Source organism: Mirounga angustirostris, unplaced genomic scaffold (genome assembly GCF_029215605.1).
Source record: "Mirounga angustirostris isolate CCGP_5_RB_7025 unplaced genomic scaffold, mMirAng1.0.hap1 SCAF_5, whole genome shotgun sequence".
NCBI classification, from domain to species: Eukaryota; Metazoa; Chordata; class Mammalia; order Carnivora; family Phocidae; genus Mirounga; species Mirounga angustirostris.
Genome location: NW_026991713.1, coordinates 116,740,151 through 116,760,836, shown reverse-complemented (window position 1 = coordinate 116,760,836; position 20,686 = coordinate 116,740,151). Strand labels below are relative to the sequence as shown.

The window sequence follows — 20,686 nt, the reverse complement described above, 5'->3', positions numbered from 1 at the left end:
GCAGCTTTGTCTCTCCCTGTGGCCGGCTGCGGGTCAGTTCGAGCCCCATGTGTCTGGAGAAGCTATCTTCTTGTCTCGGGTATGCATCTCAGACACAACAGCTTCGTTCATCCCTTACTTGGGTCAGAAGCCTTGGTGTCCTCTTGATTGCTGTCTCTCACGCTCCCCACTTGGACACCCAGAGAATGCTGTCCCTGACTCCAGCCCTCGTTCTCGAGCTCCCCTGGTGCCACGTGGGTGCGAGCCACCACCCCTCTTACCTGATCTGCGACCATGGCCTCCTACCTGGTCTCCCTACCCTGTCCCTGCCCACCTCTGGAGCCAGAGAACAAATCTAGATTAATTCCTGCTCCAGAATTGTTGCTCCTATTAAATGTTCTTAGTCTAATTCCTCTGCCCTTGCCCTAGGACTCCCTTTAGAGCACTGTTCTCTCTTCTCCTCCCCCTTCTCCCTCTGCTAAATCCTATCCTTTTTGGCTTCATTCACATGTCTGCTTCTAGGAGGAGTTGCTCTTCCCCAGCTGACCCTCTGTGTCCATCATCCAGGGGCACCTGACCACTAGGAGTACATGCGCCTCCTAGAACCCAGCCAGCTGTGCCCAGCCCCCACCCCCCAGCCGGGTCATCCGAAGCCTGGGGTCAGCAAGAAAGACCGGTAGCATTTGCCCTCAGTGCCCATCACAGTGCTCACACACAAGTGATCGCTGAAGTTGTTGGCAGTCAAATGTTACATGAGTCCTTTCGGGGAACAGCATCAGTTACAAGCTAATATGTGAAGAACTATTTATTCCAAGAACACAGCATTCTCTCTTCACATCTCATCATGAACTTTCATTTTTTCAGTGCCTCAGTGAATTTATGAAGAAAGATTAGAAATAGCTTTTTTTCCCCGAATCCTTATAAATGGGGCTCCATTTTTTGCCTGTTTTTTTACAGACGTCATTGATGTGCTTATCTTCAGTAAAATGCAGACCATTCCAGGTGAACATCTTTGCTTTGGTCATTGTTTCTTTCTTGACTCGGGGAAAAGCTGGACTTTTCAGATCTAGGCAGTACAACCATACCGAGTAAGAATTGAAGGTCAGAGTATGTCTGTGAAGAAGAGTCAAGGGTCTTGTAATGGCCAACTTTTGAAAGGGTTACCTGAGCGGATGTTGAAGCTCTAAGAGATGATGAATTAGAATGTGACAGAGCGGAGGCTGGCTTTCCATGCTGAAGTCCTCCAAGGATGTGGGAATAACCGAGATGCTGGTAGGGCATTTGCAGATGAGTAATTCAGAATTCAGAAGATGGCAGATGCTGAGCGGCCGGACAGAACAATGGGCTGAAGCGGTAATAGGAAACATAGAACATACCCAGCCTTCCTTCTCCATGAGCAGAGGATGGGGGGGTGGGGGGGTTTGGGGTGGGGGGAGATAGCAGCCTTCAAGGTCAGTGTTATCAATGACATTTCTTTTTTTTTAATTGTTTTATTGTTATGTTAGTCACCATACATTGAATCATTAGTTTTTGATGTAATGTTCCATGATTCATTGTTTGCGTATAACACCCAGTGCTCCATGCAGAACGTGCCCTCTTTAATACCCATCACCGGGCTAACCCATCCCCCCACCCCCCTCCCCTCTAAAACTCTGTTTGTTTTTCAGAGTCCATCGTCTCTCATGGTTTGTCTCCCCCTCCGATTTCCCCCCTTCATTCTTCCCCTCCTGCTATCTTCTTCATCTTTTTTTTTCCTTAACATATATCAATGACATTTCTTCATGACCCTTTGTATACAGTTTTTGTCTAAGGACTGAGAACACAAGGGAAAGTGCCAGACCTGGTCGCATGCGACCTTAGTGTGTAAGAAAAACATGGCACCTGCAGTTAACTGCCCACGCCATCGGTGTCTCTTCAATAAATCTAGACGTTTCAGTGAGAAGTTAAATTGATTGGGAGTTTTCGGAGGAATGTTTTTAGTTATACAGTTCTTTAACCAATAGGTTAACATCAGGCAGAAATAGAAAATTCATTGCTCAGAGTCCTATTTGAAGCTTTACCACAAATTCAGATCATTTGAATTCCAATGTTCTGTTGAACTCTTCTGAAAACAGTGACTTTAATTACTTTGGGTTCCCCCCCCCCATACCAGGGAATCGGGGCATGAGCAAACAAGGGCATAGCCTAGCTGTAAGCCTGTTAGCTACTCGATTCTGGAAAATGCCTTTGGCACTGCCAAGACTAAGGGGGTTTAGTTCACTTAGATTTTCTCCCAGAAGCAAACAAACAAAAAGTGACTCTGAGAAAGGAATGATGATACTTCATTCACTGCCGTGTCCGCAGCAGCTTCTTCTGTGCCTAGCCACATGGTAAGTGCTTTAAAACGTTTGCTGATGACTTGTCGGCCATTTATGACGTGATCATACACGTTATGTTCCACTGGAGCGAAGCCCTGCACTCGGTGAGAGAGATGACAGGGAATGAGCAGGAGCCAGACAAAAAAAAAGAAAGAATCACAAAATAGCAGAACTGGAAATGAATTGATGGGCCCCCTGGAAGCACTCCCTGAAGGCCAGCCCCCCGAAACCGTCGGCATTACTGACTATCCCGCACCAGTGGGTTTCAGCGTTGGTAACTGGTTTGGAAGGCAAGTGCCGCCCCGCCCCAGGGCTGATCACAGCAGCTCGGCCGAGTAGTTTCCCTCAGCTCCCTGACACTTCTGGATTTTTTTTTTTTAAGATTTTTTTTATTTATTTATTTGAGAGCGAGAATGAGAGAGAGAGAGAGAGAGCATGAGAGGGGGAGGGTCAGAGGGAGAAGCAGACTCCCCGCCGAGCAGGGAGCCCGATGCGGGACTCGATCCCGGGACTCCAGGATCATGACCTGAGCCGAAGGCAGTCGCTTAACCAACTGAGCCACCCAGGCGCCCTTCTTCTGGATATTTAAAAACATATCCTTAGGGATTCATTATAGAATTACCAGTCTCCTAGTTGTTAACGGCGCGGACTTGTTTTTTAATAGCCATTAATTTACTTAGATATTCAATGATAAGGACTTAATTTGGGTTTAATGAGGCCTTGGTCAGCACAGAGACAAGTCCCTGGTCAAAAAATGTTGAAGGTGAAAACTTGAATCCAAAAGTTGGATAAGTGGAGTTACTGGATAAACATATTCCCCACAAATGCAGACTCTTTCCTTCCCTGCACTCTGAAGACAGCAGACCATGCATCACAGGCGGACGCGGGCTTACCAGGAAAGCTGGTTGTAGCAAAAGGAATTCAAATACTGGAATCAGCACTTTCCCTGGATTGGACTTGAATTTTTTATTAATATTATGCTTGGGCCCCAAGAAGATGCATTCAGCCGGGCTGACTTATGGCACTAAATGACTAGTTAACCATACATACTAATCACGTAAATATGGTTTATGGAATGATACAAAATGGCTTATGAAATCACTTTTAAACCATCTTTTCAACAGTAATTAGACCAGTTCTGAAATACCTTAAGCCAAGCAATATTGGCAAGAATTGGCTGAAGCACCTTTAATACTCTGCTGGTTATCATACAGGATTGCCACTGCAACAAAAGACAGGGTCGTATTTAATTTCTCGTCTTCCGCTGCATTTCTCTTTTTTCCTTTTCACATTAAAACGTACTTCATAACATTTCATCATGGGAGAAGGCTGCATAAATTTCCAGTTGCTGTAATTTAGTGAAACCATAAAATTGTTTCCAGATTACCGACCATGAAATGGAAAGACAATCTTATTTATGAATTTATAAATCAGATAATCTCCCTCAAATGAATCCTGAAACCAGAAATACTTTGATGATTAAATAGGAGGGGAAAAGATTTCTCATTACCATGTGTCAAAAGAATTGTATTTTTATCAAGTGGTTTTGGCCGAGGCAGTGGAACATACGTGTATGATCACGTGCCCCGGTCACGTGCCGGCCGTGCTGTTCCCTGGACAGTGGGGGAGAGTTGGCCCCCCTCGGCCGTCAGGCTCAAGTGTTCTGAACTCTCAAGGCTCTGACAAATCATGTCTCCTTCCTGGTGGCCCCACCAGTGACATAGCCCAAAGGAGGTCACACAGGGAGTGTTCACAACCGTCCTCAGAGAGAGAAAGGGAGAACCAAGTGTGTGTGTGTAGGACCGAGTATAGGGCTTCGCTCCAGAGCATTCGAACTCTTATCCCAGGCAGTTCTGTGATTATGTCAACATCATGTCTGATGAGGAAGGAAGAGTGGAGGGAGATTTGGGTGTCGTGTTTGTCTGCATCCTAAAACCACTGTCCGGGGAAGCCCAGTGAGAAGCCAAGTGCCCATTGAGCTGAGGACAAAGCCAAAGGCATGTATGAAGCCCTATGGACGCCCATATGGAGAGGACCCATGGTGATGAGTCAGTTTCGAGAGCAGTGTTCTGACCCTGGAATGATTCAGGTGGTTTGCTTGGTTTTTAATGCTGCTGCCCTCCTTTGTTAAACTGGGTCATGAAAGCTGTTGACCAGAGTGATCAGAAAGACCACTGACTGAGCCCTAATTAAGGTTGCACCTCGTGCCAGTGTTGGAATCCCTTCTGCCGTTTCCTCCTGTCGGATTCTCATTGGTTCTCTATAGTTGTAGATTTACCTAGTTCTCAACATTGCTGTCATCTGTGTCTGGTTAGGTTGTCACCGTGCCTTCCTATCCCACACTCCAGCTTCACAGACTCCTTTAAGCCATTTCCTAACCAAAGCTGCCTAGACTCTAAAAATGTCATGCCACTTAAAGAAGGAAGGGATGAAGGGAGGGAGGGAGGGATCCTTTGCATTTGCCTAGGATTGAATAAGAGCAGTGAACTAGTACCGTCTCAAGGGCCTCCAAATGCCCCTCCACTCAGGGTCATGAGCTCGACTCCTGCATTACCGGGGGAAGAACGGGGGCACTGGACAACTTCCTTCTGGTGCTCAGCAGATCTGCAGGGGTGTCATTCGTTTCCCAAGAGCCCATTTGTCTAAGTCTGTGTCTCCCACGTGGCAGGCAGCATGATCGACCACCACCATCTTTTCTTTTGCCCCTTGGGTCTCATAAACTTGGGATTTCCATTGGAAGTTTCCTAACCTGATTTCTTGATTAGAATTTCTTACTAAGTTCTCTGTTTGGCACATGCACTGTCTTACGGCAGAGAGGAGGCCAAAAGCACAGGTAAGACTCAAAACACTGTGCAGCTCAGAAGTTTAGCCTTTACTACTCTTCCTGGAAACAACTGGAAAGTCACTCCATGGAATTTCCACTCTATTTGCAATTTCTTCTCCCCCGACCAGTAGAACAGAGAGATCATACTATTTATTTAGCACATCAGTTGAATATTTTTTCCCTACTGTGTTCACAACCTGTAACTATTCAGACTGCATGACTTACAAACAAGAAACTCAGGATTGTGTCAGACCATCCATTTTAAACTAACGAAAATGAATGGAATTGTGAAGTCAGAAACTCATATGGCACTGAGGGTTATACTCGCAAGGCCAAAAGTTTGTGTACAGACAAAATTACCCTTGAGAAGTTTGAGACACAGATACGTCATCTCTCAAGTAAGTCCAACTTAACCAGTTTTTTTTTTTTTTTCTAGTGAAAGAACAGACTGCCATGATTTTTTCCATGGGGTACCAGATAAAGAGGTTGGCTTGTTTTTAAAAGCCACGATGTCTGGATATACTCTCTGTAGTACAGGAATCACCGTTGCTAACACTCCCAGGGGCCTGTGGGGTGGGGACCCGCGGTGAAGAGTGGGGTCACTTCTCTGTCTGGAGCCGACCCCTGCCGTGACACCTGCTGAGGGGATACACTGGCAGGCGAGGTCCCCCCCCCCCCGCCATTCAAACTGTTCTCCGCTCTCTCCCTTGTCTTGTTCTAAACTACCACATAAGTGTACTTGAATTCACATGCAGTGACATCTGTGCTGACCACTCACCCTCGGTCAGGAGAGTCACTATGTTGTGGTGGCGTTTTTATCACGTGATGAAAATAACGGGCATAGTTCTGCGGAACTGCCATTGTCCAGGGCACAGAAATGTGAGCCTATTTGAAAAGCCAAACTAATTGTGCTGTAGCCTCAGAGAGCCCTGAACAGAGAGGCGCAGTATCTAATTGGGGGGATTTTTTCCCTTGTGTCTTGAGATGGTCAAGTTGTCAGGGATATTTGTCTTCCTGCTGGATCCTGTGAAAGCCCCCAGGTTAAGGTTCCTACGACGTTCGATTGAGCATCTCCTTCCCCCAAGTCAGACAGTGATTCCAGTCCTGTTTTCCCTTCGGAGACACCCATTTGCATCGCTCTTGGGCTGTGAAACAGTTAGCACTCCACACTCGGCAAACATCTCCATCACTGACACCAAAACCAGGCGGCAGCCTCCCTGCCAACAAGGACAGCTTGGAAGTCTGGGCCACTGGGCCACAGCTGGCCTAGCCTAGGACACTGGTGCCAGAGAGAAAATTGCGAGAGCAGGGCAGAAAGTCACAGAAACACTCCAGGCAAACAGAGTCCTTTCCGAAAGAGGCACTTTTCAGTTTCTCAGGAGGCCTGTGCTCGCTCGTCTGTCTGGTGTTTTTTTTTCTTTTTTTTTTTTTTCAGGGAGATCATTGGGTTAATATTAAACTCTGATCATCGAATCTTGAACCCAGCAGAGTTTGTAGGCTCTTCACGTTCCGCGAGCCAGGATGGGGTGAACTTTGGCAGCCTACCGGGTGGTGCATTTTATAACCCTCAGGTGATCATTCACCTAGACAAACGAGTCTGAAAGTCAATATAGCTTTAACAAACCATTCTCTTGTTTTACAGAGAGAGGATGCAAGCCATGGAGAAACAGATTGCCAGTTTAACTGGCCTTGTTCAGTCGGCGCTTTTTAAAGGGCCCATTACAAGTAATAGCAAAGATGCGTCTAGGTAAAAAGAAGAAAGCAAACCAATGAAAAATAATTCAATCTGTTTCTCTTTAATCATGACGATAATCCATTCATTCAAATCCGTTCTTCTTGTAATCATTTCAAGGCTGACAATATCCCCATCTCTCTGAATCATGGTTTGTTTGTTTGTTTGTTTTTTCCTTCTGGTAATTCTTGGTCGAAGGTAACACTTTGGCCCAAGAAGGGTAAACGGGCTTCCCAGTGCATGTGGCTTCACGGACCACCGCGCCGTGCCTGTGAGCGCCATCCACCCGTCTCCGCGTCCGCCCCATCTGAGAGTCATGAGCGCTGCTCAGCTGCATTCCACCCGCAGTGGTGGAAAGCCTCTTCCATCCCGGCCAGTAGTGATGCTGATGCTTAAAATACCCTCATTGCTTGATCCATCACTAGCTGCTGCTAATTGCTTAGAATAGTGAATGGAAGGGGCAAAAAAAAAAAAAAAAAAAAAAGGCATTTTGGAAACTGTCTAGCTGACTCTCTTTTTCTTTTATTCAGCGAGAAAATGATGAAAACCACAGCCAATAAGAGCCACACAGATAGTGCAGGTAAGTGTTCTTCCGAGCCTCCGCGCGGGCTGCCTTTGACTCGCTTTGACTGGTTTCCGAGCGTTTAACCTCTCTCTAAGTCGCCTAATTGGTGTGATTGCAGAGGCTTTCTGGATAACCCCCCCACCCCCCACACACCACCACACCTTTCCTGCTTAATGCTGAAATTCCAGATTAGTCATTAATTAAATCAGAGGGGGCGGGGGTGTGGCCTAAACCCTTTGGTCCTCTCCATTCAGTCTTTAGTCATTCATTCACTCTTCTTTCATTTATTCACATATATGGCCCTGCATCCAACAAATATATATGTGCCTGGCACCGGGCAAGGACAGTGAGCACCATTCAGACAGGGCTGCCTGCCTGGAATTCCTGAGCCTGCGGGGAAAACAGATACAGAACAAGTAATTATATGTGGTAAGAAGGAGTGCAGGGTAAATGTTTAACCGACAGATCTAGCCTAGACCGAGACATTGCCGTGAGGAAGCGACAGGCTGAGGCCCGAAGGATGAATGGGACTACTTAGGTGAGTGAGGGAGGAGGGGACTACTTAGGTGAGTGAGGGAGGAGGGGACTACTTAGGTGAGTGAGGGAGGAGGAGGAAGAATCACAGCGGGGTGAGGGGGGGGAACAAGGAGGCGTGTGTAAATGCTGTGGGAAGGAATTTATTTTCTTTTATTTTTTTTTAAAGATTTTATTTATTTATTTGAGAGAGAGAGAATGAGAGACAGAGAGCATGAGAGGGAGGAGGGTCAGAGGGAGAAGCAGACTCCCTGCCGAGCAGGGAGCCCAATGCGGGACTCGATCCCGGGATCCAGGATCATGACCTGAGCCGAAGGCAGTCGCTTAACCAACTGAGCCACCCAGGCGCCCCATGTGGGAAGGAATTTAGATATTATTCCAAGTGCAAAGTGAAACCACTGGAAGGTTCTACAGTAAGGAAAGACCTCAGCCCACCTAAAGAATGGGAACGAACCAGAAGGGAGACAGTGGTCAAGGTGGGAAGAGAAGGTGTGCTTGGACCAGAGCCAGCTTTTTAAATGCCAGCATCCCCCGCCCCCCGCAGAAGAAGCCCCAATTATATTCCCAGTGGAGTTCACCAATATCCAGGTATATTTGATGTCCATCTTATGCGGCAGGCTCAAGGCAGGCCTCCTCTCAAGAATATGAGATCTTCCCTTGTGTTGGATTAGAAATAGAAATCATTACCAGGGACATGTTCAGCTACTGAATTACACAGGAAGCATGTGGCCAGTTGGGTGAAACCCCTAATTTGGGGAAGCCACAGCATGTTACACAGCACGGTGGAATGGACAGAGCTTGGGGCTGCTGCTGAGACCTCTGGTAGACCTAGTTCCGCCCTAGCTAAGGACAGTCGGTTCAGCAATGAAGCCAGCAGGGCTGGGCATCCAGCGTTTCCAATCCTCATGGGTTTTTTTGGTTTACTTAGAAATCAATCCGTGACCTTGGCTGCAGCCAGAGAATTATTTCGCGGAAATTGCTAAACTTGGCTTCAGACCAGTTGCCAGTTTGGGAGATGTTTGTTCATTCATTGATTTTCTCATCTATTATGAACGTAAGAGGGCAGGGGAAGGAATCTATTGAACTCATAGAAACAGAGAGTGGAAGGGTGGTCAGCCAGGGCTGAAGGTTGGGGGAAAAGGGTCAACTTCCAATTAGAAGATGAACACGTTCTGGGGGATCTAATATTAGCACAGCATTGTGATTATAGAGAACACTTCTCAACTCTATACTTGGAAGTTGCCAAGAAAGTAGATCTTAAATGTTTTCACCACAAGAAGGAAATGGCAATTATAGGACATATGATGGGTGTGTTAGCTAACACTACGGTAGTAATCATATTGTAATATATAAGTATATCATCAATCAACACATAGTACCTCTTAAAGTCACACAGTGCTCTGTGTCAATTACACGTAATGAAGCGATAACAAAGGGTGCCTACTGAAAGCTACAACTTTCCATGCCTCTGGATTCTATTCTAGGAATGCTAAGTACCCATACCATTGTTCTAATCAAAGATGCACACACTCTTTCACATTCTACTTTTCTTCCTTTTCACTTTGGGTGACGTCATCATCATAATCGAGGGAAACATTTCGTGAGTGTCTCCTATATGCCGGGCACTGTTCTGGGTGCTTTTCATGCCGGAACTCATTAGCTCCTGATGCATCTTCCCTGGATGGATACCGTTATTATTCCCATGTCCAGATGAGAAGACTAAGTGCATGTCCGCACATAGGACACACACCCGCATGGTCCATCCCCCCGACCTGTCACTTTACCTCAGTCTTTTGTGTTAAGGTGCCCCAGTCTCTTTAAAGATATGTAAGCTGTTTCATTTCTTTGTTGTGAAAAATTTTGTAATTGTCTCTTTTGGAGCAAGGGGAAAGGAGCAGGTGTGATGTCCTTGGGATGTAGTTCCCAAGGTGGAATCAATAAGTCCAGAGGGATGAACTTGAGTAGCATGGGCAACATGCTGCTGGTTTTCTCCTCCGCAAGGGCTGAGCAGGTTCGTGATGCCACCGGCAATGGCACGTGTGTCGTTCCCCACGTCCCTGCTGAGTTTGGTCTCTCTCGTTCTCATGTGTCACGGCTAGACGTGGTCCACGGGGCTTTCGGTGCCATAGCAGCCTTGTACAGTACGCAGAATGTATTAATTTTTCCAGAATCCTAGGAAGTAAGCTACCAGACTGATGGTATTAGCCCCTCCTGTAGACAAGTCCATGGAATTAGAGAGAAATCAAGGAGCTCTTTGGGCCAAGGGTAAATAAAAAAGGGAAAACCAGATTTCCTGTGACTTTAGGAATATTGGGTTTACGGTGGATATAAGAGGACAGAAGAAGCCTTCCATTTTGAAGATATACCATGTGTCTATATAGTAGATTATCATTTCGCACACATAATCCTGTAAGGAAAATGTGAGCCACACCACTAGTAGGAGTCACGGCTAGTCCCGCCAGTTTCCGAGCCTGTGTCCTTTCTATCATGACAGGATACATGAAATTCACATCAAATTTGCATTAATAAGATTTCATCTTACAATATACTTGACCTAAGGCAGATCTGGGAGGAGAGAGGGGGAAGGGCGACGTGCGTAGAAAGGAGTGAGGTTGTGCAGGCTCGTCTGGGCATGCTGGGAGCAGAATGCAAGCGCCTCCCGTGTGGGTGTGGAGAGCACATCCCAGCTCCCGTGCATCTCGTCTGAAGGGGAACTCGTTTCACGCTCAGGGTTCCCACCCACTGAATTCAGCTCCGTCCTTAGATTTCAGGGCCCCTGCCTCCAGACCTCAGCCCATTGCCGCCAGCCTCAGCTTTTCCACTTGCTGACACTCCCAGGTGAGGACAGGAGGCTGGCTGAGCCTCCCCCTGCCCATTCTGCTCAGGGAAATAATAATCACAGTTACCTGCATTGGCCAGGTTCTCCGTGTGCAACTGGGATGAGCAGTTCACAGGTGTTTGTTCCATTGGCCTACATAATAGCCCATTGACCCACTTTACAGATAAGGAAACTGAGAAAGAGGTCACGTTACCTACCCAAGGTCATACCACTAGGAAGTGGATCCTGAGAATAATTTCCAAGATTCTCATTTAAATAATTGAGTGGATAATAGTGCCCCTGGCTAAAATTAGGCCTCCAGAGACAGCAAGTGGGTTAGGGAAGAGCAAGAGAAATAATGACTTTGACCTGCTTATAGAGGAGCCCTGGATCAATGTCAAGGTCTTTGTATGTGCATCTGAAGAGACCTGGATGCTGGAGACAAAGATGTGGGAGACGTTTACAGTGGTTGTAGTAGAAGCGACCTCCCTGGAAAACATGTCCAGTGAGAGAACAAGCTTCCCAGGAAAACACACCAGGATTTAAAGGATTGGCTCAGGAAGAACTGACAAAAGACTGTGTCCAGGATGGAGCAGCAGATAGGTAAAGAGAGAGGAGATAAGAGAGTTTAAAATCAACTGAGAAAGAAGGGAGTGAGGGACAAAGCCCGGCCTCACACCAAGGAGATGATGTCACGTCGGCCCCGCATCTGTTGGGTTGACAACTGACAGATGGCCGTCTTAGAAAGAGCCAGCCAGTGAATGATGGAGTTAGCAACTAGATGTAGTAGATTAGATGGTGAAGAGATTTGACAAATGAGTGTAGATTCCATAAAGAAGTTTGGTGGCGAAAGATACTTTGTAAAACCAGTGATCAGCATTCAGCTGTAACAGATGGTATGTTAGACTCAGGCCTCTTGTTCACATGGAAGGTCCGCAAGGTGCCCTGTTGCTCTCACCGTGTGAAGGAGAAAAGGGGAGGGGCGCCTGGGTGGTTCAGTCGTTAAGCGTCTGCCTTAAGCTCAGGTTGTGATCCCAGGGTCCTGGGATCGAGCCCCGCATCCGGCTTCCTGCTCAGCAGGAAGCCTGCTTCTCCCTCTCCCACTCCCCCTGGCTTGTGTTCCCTCTCTCGCTGTGTCTCTGTCAAATAAATAAAATCTTAAAAAAAAAAAAAGAAGGGATATAGAAGAAATATGTGCCTTTCTTTGGCTGAAGAATAGCAGAACAGTTCTTAATACCAAATGGGAGGTAGCTAGTGAACCCTGTGTAATTTTCCTTGGAGAAATACCTCGATGGTCTCATTTGTGGTGCACCTGATGTCGTATGGTGTCGGTGCGTGTGTGTGTGCGAGCATGCATGTGTGTTGGCGTGCACGTCCGCGTGTGTCTCTGCCTGTGGGCGTGAAGCGATACTAAAGTGGCCTAACTGATTCTGAAAGGAAAACTTCCAATTCATTGTGACCGCCTTCGGAATCCTTGATCTCGAAGGTGCTTGTTAATTAGGCAGTTACTGGGAATGTTACTGGATGTTCTCTTACCGAAGACCTTCACAGTTGGAGAATATTCTTTGAGACCATTGCAGAGATGGCAAATCTTGCTCTTCTGGGGGTGATTTCGAATTCAGGGGAAACAGCCAAACGTTGGTCAGAGCCGTGCCCTGTGATGATAGGAGTGGCCAATTAGCTCATACAAATAACAAACAGCTCTTTGTCTGCCCTGCTGGGGTCCCTTTGGAAATCCTTAAAATGCTTTCGGTTCTGTTCTCCTGACTGCCCCATGGGGGCCGTGAGAGGGCTGGGAAGCTGGTTCTTGGAGGGTGAGGAACTTGGTGTACCATCGGCGCCCATCGACATTGCTGGGAGCCAGCAAGAGGACAGCTGTGAGCACTCCCTGGCTCACGGGCATGCCAGCTAGCCCCCGGCAGCAGGTCCACTGAGGCTGGCTGGGCTGTGTGCGCAGGGGAAGGATTTCCCTGGGTGCTGAGCCCAGATGGAAAGAGAGGCCACTGTGCGTCTCCACTTCAGAGTGTGCAAAGCAGCCACGGGGTTCAGTCCTGGAAGGCCTGCCCACCCTATTGCAAACCTTCCACTTTGTCCTTTACAGAAAAGAGAGCTAACCAGAAGAGGGTGTGTGCTTGTGTGTGTGTAATGTAAATTCAGAGTCTACTCTGGAGGCCTCTTCCAGAGAACTCCATTGTCGTATAAAGATAGCGGCACTTCCTTTTGATACCTGTACCTTGCCGATCCTGTAAGTGCTACTTGGGATCTTTTGGAGGCATTTTCTGAAGCATACTGGGTCAAATCAGGCCCTTCCCGGATGGACTTAGGAAATCCATGAGGCTTGCTTAAGTTGGACCCAAGGAGCACAAGTTTATGGCAGCTAGAAAACTATTTAAGAAGAGTTTCTTTCTGCTGCCTTTTTTGATTCCTCTCCTAGAGAGTTTTTGAACCATGCTTGATTTTCTCACTAAAGGAGATGTGAGCAGAAGTCCTGCTTCCTTTGGTCTGAAAACCCGAAGGGATTCATGAGAGTACCCCATTCTTATTACTTTCCCCTCGGTGACTGGGCTGAATCTGCCCAGAACTAAGTGCATGTTCTCCGGACACATTGCCTGCAGGAAGTTGTCATGGAAGCACCCTGTGTTAGGTCCCAGACTTAAAGAATTTATTTTTCTATTATAAAATTACAGATATTCGAAGTGCAGATTTAACAATGCAAAAAGTAGTAATATAAACATATAAAACTTGGGGTACTTGGGTGGCTTAATCAGTTGGGCAACCAACTCTTGATCTTAGCTCATATCTCGATCTCATGGTCATGAGTTCAAGCCCTGCAATGGGCTCCATGCCCAGTGTGGAGCCTACTTGAAGGAAAAAAAAAAAAAAAAAAAAATATATATATATATATATATATATATATATATATATATATATGACTCATGAAATACCACCAGCTAGAAAGAATGCTAACACTTTGTTATATATACATCTAATCTTTTCTCTGTGCAAACTTGGATAGATAGATAGATAGATTAGATAGATAGATGATAGATAGAAGTTAGCTTCCTTAATGTGGCATACTGCTCTGTGTTCTGCCTTCCACAACATGACATTTACAGACTGCATACTATAACCTTGCATGAATGTTCCATAATTTGAACCCAATTCTTTTTCTTTTCTTTTTTTTTTTTTGGCTATTTAGAGGACCAACATAATTAAAAATCTTTTTTCATACTGAAGGAGTTACCAGTAATCTGGATCGGGATGAGACTCAGAGCTTACACTTTCTGGGACACTTAGGTTCTTGGCTACTCTTTTCTCCTAGGAACGCTCCATGTTTCTGGAGGCAAGACTGTCGGCGCCCTGGAGTCCTCGGGGCCACCCAGCCAGCCCCTGCCTGCCAGCACCTCGGCTATACACATAAGCCTGCTCGACATGAGGCGGAGTGTGGCTGAACTCAGGCTCCAGCTCCAGCAGATGCGACAGCTCCAGGTACCCACCGAGTTCCGTGTGGACGATGTCCTTTGTCTTAGTTCCCCAGAGTCTGCTTTCTGCCCCCTGTTCACCTCCGCCAACATCCCTAGCCCCTCAGCACCTTCCTGGGGCTCTGTCTACCCTTTGTTCCTAAGGGAAAACTGAAGACCTAAAGAGGAGCCCCATAAAGGCATGGTTTCCTCTCTCACGTACATAAAATTGGTCTAGAGCCTTCCACCACAACTTGAGTCGATCTGTAACCACTTCTTGAAGCTAGGCATGCTTTTACAAATGAAAAAACCATTAAACATCTGTTTTTTTGGAGGAGAGCTGGAAAGGGAGGAGCCTGTGGAGCATTCCAGTAGCCAGTTAAGACTTCCTGCTTACAAGTGTTTTGGCTCCTTGTCCTCCTCAGTGAGTGTGCGTGAAGGTGTGACAGGCAGCTGTGCTGTTTTTGCAAGGAACTATGATGTATTTAGAAATAGGAGTTTAGACTAGAAGATGAATTCATAAGGAAAAGAAGCCATTGTGGAAGATTTTTTGAGAAACACATCTGCATTTTATCTGGAGAGTGTGTTGCATAATATTTTCCTTACTTTTTCCATTGTTGGGGATATATATGAACTGCATGGGAATCAAAAGGGAGGTTTTGAAAATGACCTTTTGTGTCACCAGTTTTGGTGAATCCGTCCCATCAGTCTGATGAAGCAGAAAAATGTATCACCTGGTTCTGGGTATAAGGAGCTGGGGCTATGCATTTCTTTATGAGATCGCTTTATGAGACCTTTATGAGATGCTTCCTGTGTCAGCCTCATGCCCCCTACCTTTGGGGCAGGTTGACCATCAAGGATGTAGTGCTGGCCTAGTCTATACCCGGGCGTCTTCCTGACTTTAGGAAGCTCATCATCTAAACAACATGGCGTCTTCAGCTCCCTTACGGGAACTGGTAAGGGAGGTGCAGCATGGAAAGGGCTTCCTGCCACAGTTTCTCTCTCCCTTCCGCTCACTCATGGCCTGAGCCCTACATTTTTCACCACCTAATGAAAGCTAAGATGGTGATTTCCTCTTGCCCTCTACGTACCAGAGAACAAACAGAAAGGCAGCAGCTTGAGGGCCCTGCCCTGGGGCCCAACCATGGATTGTGAGGGTCGTCAGAACACACCACACTGCTCAGGGCTCAGGTCCGCAAAGGCTACGTCTCCCAGGCCACATCCCAGCTACTTTAGACATCCCATGCAAAGCCATTTCAGTGCTCTTCTGAATCGCGTCATCTCTGACGTTCCCCATCCTTAGCCATTTGCTTCTCCCTGCTTTGCATTTTCAAAGATCCTCTGCAGTGAAGGGAAGCGTACAGATCGGGCTGAGGGTGTGTGCCAGGGTGACAAAGTCCAATGCCCACAGTGTCCAGGCAGCAACTTAACAAGTGAAGGAGGGACAATGGCAGGTTGGCCCTTCTCAAGGACAGTCACCGGTTGGCTCCAGCCAGTTCACAACCCGACAGCATTGGAGCTCAGGGTTTTTCTGGACATAGAGGTTTTATATGAAATTTTTGTATTCTTTCTAAAAAATGTTGGGAAGTAATTTAAAAACCAATGATTTAGTACCCTGCAGGTCAAATGACAAATGCGCTGGCCAGAATGGGTCTGCCCGGTCCCAGGTTCCTCCCTGGGATTTTTGGAGGGTAAGCCCCTTCTCACGCTGCTCCTGCCCATTAGTGCCACCTGCTGGCCATTTGGAAATCATCGCTCCTCACTGGACCCTCAGGAGAAAAAGAATTCCTGAATCTCCTTTGTGCTTTCCAAAGTGAGCAGGTGTTGGTATGGGGAGGGGGAGAGGTGGAATTGATTTAGCCTAAGTACCAGGCTTCCTTTGAAGTGTGGCACATTCGATACGGAGGCTGATGTGTGTGGCCGTAGCAGCACCCTGGCATTTGGTTTTCTGGCCGGCGAGGGGGTCGGGGAGGTTCCCCACAACCCACCACCCTGGGCAAACCTTGAACTGTGGTGGCTCGGTTTCAGAATCCTCGCTCCTCAAGCAGTGCGGGTTCTTCGGTCAAGGTCTGAGAATGCTATCTTAACCACACAGGTTTCCTTTATTGCCCCAGGATTGCTCAGCCTCTCGCACTCTGGGGGTATAAAGAACAAAGCCAATGTGCTCTTGAGCTTTGAAGTTCATGCGGTTCTAAAAGAGCAGAGGCATAGGGAAAGCTTAAACACTTCGTTTCGCAACTGGTGGTGGTTGTTTCTACCTTGGTCTTTGTATTTTCTGTGTCCCCATCAGCTTTCACATCTGGCAGGCCTCTGTCTTTTCAGTCAGGGGAGTCTATCTATTTAAAACAAAAACAGTGTAGAATAATTAAGCCATCTCAGCACCAGTTCTCCTTCGGCATATGTGTTATACACTGAAAAAGAAGTGCAACTCCAAAGTGATTATAAGTCCAATAATGGAACTATCATTAGAGATATACGAAACTTCGTGGAAGAGTCTCCAAAGAACAAAAACTGAATTAGAAATTCAAATGTTCTTTGAACTGTGTTATAAAATAGTGAAACTGAATGAAATCTTTTGTGCTTGGCAGCCAGCTCCAGTAATTAGATAATTAAATCACTGGAAAATCCTAGACTGTAGAGCATATCCTATTTGAACATTTTATTTTCAGAATTGATGGATTATTCTCAGGAATAGAAATTTGATGAGGACACAGTGGGATGGGTAGTTTATAGGGCAAAAAGAATGTCAAGGGAGGCAAAAGGAGCCTAAGCAGAAGATGAAGACCACTAAAACTCTCTTCATGTAATTCCCTGCTCTCCAATTTCACATGAATTATTGGTCTAAGAGAATGGTACTCAATCTTGGCTACCTATTAGAATCACCTGAGGCCTTTAACAAAAATATTGGTACCTGAGCACCACTGCTAGAGTTTAACTTCACTGTTGTGAACCAGAGGCTAGGCACTGGTGATTCTAGAATGTTCTGGGATAACAACTGTTGCTCGTGGTGGGTATTATGAATGCTCAGTCCTTTGAGATGCCTCTTAGAAATATTGAGATCTCAGCTATCACAAGGGTGAAGCAGAAACAGATGGGGTACCCACCACCCTGTAAGCATGAAAGACACACCTGATGACATCAAAACCCTGACTTCAAATGATGGACCCCATTCTCAGTGGCTAAGAGAATGTGTTCTCTCTCTCCTTAGTTATAATAGATACAAGAGCTATATAGAACTTCCATATGGTCATGTTCCCATTCTAAGGTAAAAGTTGGGTCAGCACTTAGCTGGCAACAATGGACAAGGGACAGGTGAAGGTCTTGTACCTAATAATTGTTTCTTTCAAAAGATGATTATCTTTATCCATTACCTTTTCTTGTGTGATTTAGAAAAAGCTTACTTTTCCTAAATGATGAGCTACATCTTTTTTTCCCAAAATGCCACAGTACTTGGATTTTCCCAAAGTAATCCCATATCCACCAAAGTGATTGCAGTTCTGTCCCTCATGTGGGCTGAGGGGAGAGATAAGCTTCTAGAAGATGTGATAGAAGTTCTGTGAGGGCCAGATGAGACTTGGCCTAAAGAGAGAATGGATATATCCTACTTCTCTAATTCCCACAGTTTTTTTTTTTCCCTTGGTTCCTATTTCCTTATTCTGCCTCCTGATAAGTAAAAAAAAAAGGGGGGGGTTATTCTGGATTTAGCGTTCTATTTTTAAGACTACTGAGAATTTACTATGCTTTCCTAGGAGAGGAAGGAGGTAAAATATCAACATAAAAAAGAAACATAACAGTACACGGAGACCTCGTATTTGAAATGATATGATTCAATACAGTTATCCTAAGGTGTCTTTTTAAATAAGATAGTGCCTCATAAAAATGTGCCAGAGTCTCATTTATCTTCTGACATCCAAAAAAGATGATCATGGGACTGTGTATCCCTGAGAAAAGCACGCTAGGGTTTGGCCTGTGCTGAGCAGATCTATTTTTGCCTACTGGGCAGAAATAATTAATGGGACTAATTCAGTGCCATACAATTCACCAAGCCCTAGATAGACCTTCACACAGAGGCTGTCTAAGATGGGGAGTCATCTCTCAGATAACATGTGGTTGTGACCAAGTATCTTATACATTGTTCCCTGCAGCCCAGGAAACTTAACTAATTCTGGGGTCTGGCTATCATCATGAAACTTCTGGGGTCTGGCTATCATCATGAAACTTCCTGATTTATGGTACAACTACTGTTCAGTGTCACTGCTGGACAGAAGATCAGTCCCACTATATGACACTGTTATAGTCTTAGGTTTTACCTAAGATATCAGGATTTAGTATGTGAGGTACATGTCCATTTTGAGGTGGGTGGAATTAGTTTTAGGTAGTTTCCTAGTCTCTGGACGTTGATAGGGATAAGTTATTTAATTAAATATTTATATGGTCAAGAACATTGTTCCTGAGTATTTTTATAAAAATGTCAAGGCATAGCATTCATAATAAATTAATGTTTCCTGAATGAGAGGATAACTGTAACTGTACTTAGCTTCCCACTGTTGACAACTAGAAAACTGAAAAATAAATATATATATTAAATAACTATTTCCAGGCATTGGATAACAGACAACACAGGATTGTAATCCTTGGGAGAATAGAAGCAAAGAAAGTGAAACCTACACTTGACTCAGCCTTCTGCCTGGGGGCACTTTCAGATCATGATGTAGAAAGGAATGACCAGGCAGAGCACTGACAGCCTAATTGAGAAGACAAGATCAAACTTTAGAGAGCTGAAACAGCTAGAATTTGTGGAATAGAATACCAAATAAGAGGAAGCTCTGCAGAGAAAAGACTATATAAATCTGTGGTCTGTCATTGGATAATAAGCGTGTGTAGTGAGAAAGACCACCGAGCCAGGCAAAAACAGAGCGGGAGGCTCTAAGCTAAAAAATCCCCAGAGCTCACACAGGGCTGGAAGATGTTCATACTTTGACAAGCAAGAGTCAATAGGCTTCACTGGTCACCTGGGGCATTTAATAGAGATCAGAGAAGAACCATGTTCTAGTCTTGGGACTAAACTAGTCCCAGAGGAAAGACTACCCTAGATTCACCCTAACAAAGCTTAAAACCAAGTCCCTGAAGACCAAAAATGATCCACAAGTAACTGAACCATCTGCCAGAGAAACTCCATCAGTAAAGGAAAACAAAATCTAGAACTGCCTGTCCAGCACTCAATCAAAAATTACTAGACATGTGATCCATAACCTTAAGAAAAATCAGTTGATGGAAAGCAACCACTAATGGCAGGGCTAACAAGAACAGTGCAAGGACTTTAAAGCAGCTATAATAATTATTCTCAAGGATTTAAAGAAAAACATGAACACAATGAGACAAGAAAAGGAAAGATATAAAAAAAAATCTAAGTGTAACTTTCAAGGGCTGAAAAACACAGTATCTGAATGGACTTAATAGAAGATTTATTACTGTCAAAATAAAATCAGTCAATTTGAAAACATAGCAATAGAAACTGTTCACACTGAAGTATAAAGAAAAAAAGATTGGAGAAAAATGAATCAAAACCTAATGATTTGTGGAACAATGTTTAAGTGGTCCAGGGAAAAGAGAAAAACATTAGAAGAAATAGTGGCTAGAATTTTTCTAAATGTGATGAAAGCTGTAAATCCACAGACCAAAAAAGTTCAACAAACCACCAGGGGGGAAGAAAAGGAATTAATAGAAAAATTTTAAGGGCAGCCAGAGGTGGGGAGGAAAGAGACACCTTACTTATAGAGAAATATAAGTAAGAATTAACACCCACTTCTCCTGAAAGACAAAAGTTAAGTCTGGAAAGAATGGAATGACATCTTTATAGTATTGAAAGGAAAAAAAAAAAAAAAACTCCAGAAAATACAGGACACTTCCCAACTGGTTTTATGAATCCAGCATTACCCTAAGAGCAAAACCAGTCAAAGATTTATTATAAGAAAAGAAAACATAGACCGATACCCCCCATGAAAATATACATCCCCCATGAAATTATACATTACCAAAATATTAGCAATTGAATCTAGGAGTGTATAAACAGGATAATAAATTATCCTGGTTTTTATCCCAGGTATGCAAGATTGTTTTAATATGAGAAAAAAAAAAAGAAGAATCAATGTATTTAACCCTATTAATGGGGAAAAAAATCCTATCATTTCAATAAATACAGGAAAAAATGTGACAAAATTCAGTGCTGATGATAAAAATATTCAGCACTCTAGTAGAAGGACACTTCCTTAACCTGATAAAGGAAGTCTGAAAAACCTACAGAAAACATAGCTAATGGTGAAACACTACACACATTTTCCATAAAATCAGAAATAAGAACAAGGAAGGCTGCTCTCACTTCTATTGAATACTGTATAGAAGATCCTAGCCAGAGC

The 20,686-nt window shown here is 45.0% G+C and overlaps 1 protein-coding gene across 15 annotated transcripts in view; it reads left to right on the top strand.

The window, feature by feature from the left end:
- The window catches only part of KIAA1217 (KIAA1217 ortholog), a 288,616-nt gene that overhangs the window by 234,285 nt on the left and 33,645 nt on the right, over nt 1-20,686 (top strand). For 11 of the 15 annotated variants that reach the window (XM_054507338.2, XM_045874280.3, XM_054507339.2 and 8 more), the window contains 3 exons: nt 6,803-6,907; nt 7,423-7,472; nt 14,132-14,298. In XM_054507338.2, the coding sequence (XP_054363313.1) occupies nt 6,803-6,907; nt 7,423-7,472; nt 14,132-14,298 (322 nt within the window). The remainder of the gene's footprint in view (nt 1-6,802; nt 6,908-7,422; nt 7,473-14,131; nt 14,299-20,686) is intronic. The other 4 variants (XM_045874282.3, XM_045874284.3, XM_045874288.3 and 1 more) reach the window with 1 other exon arrangement.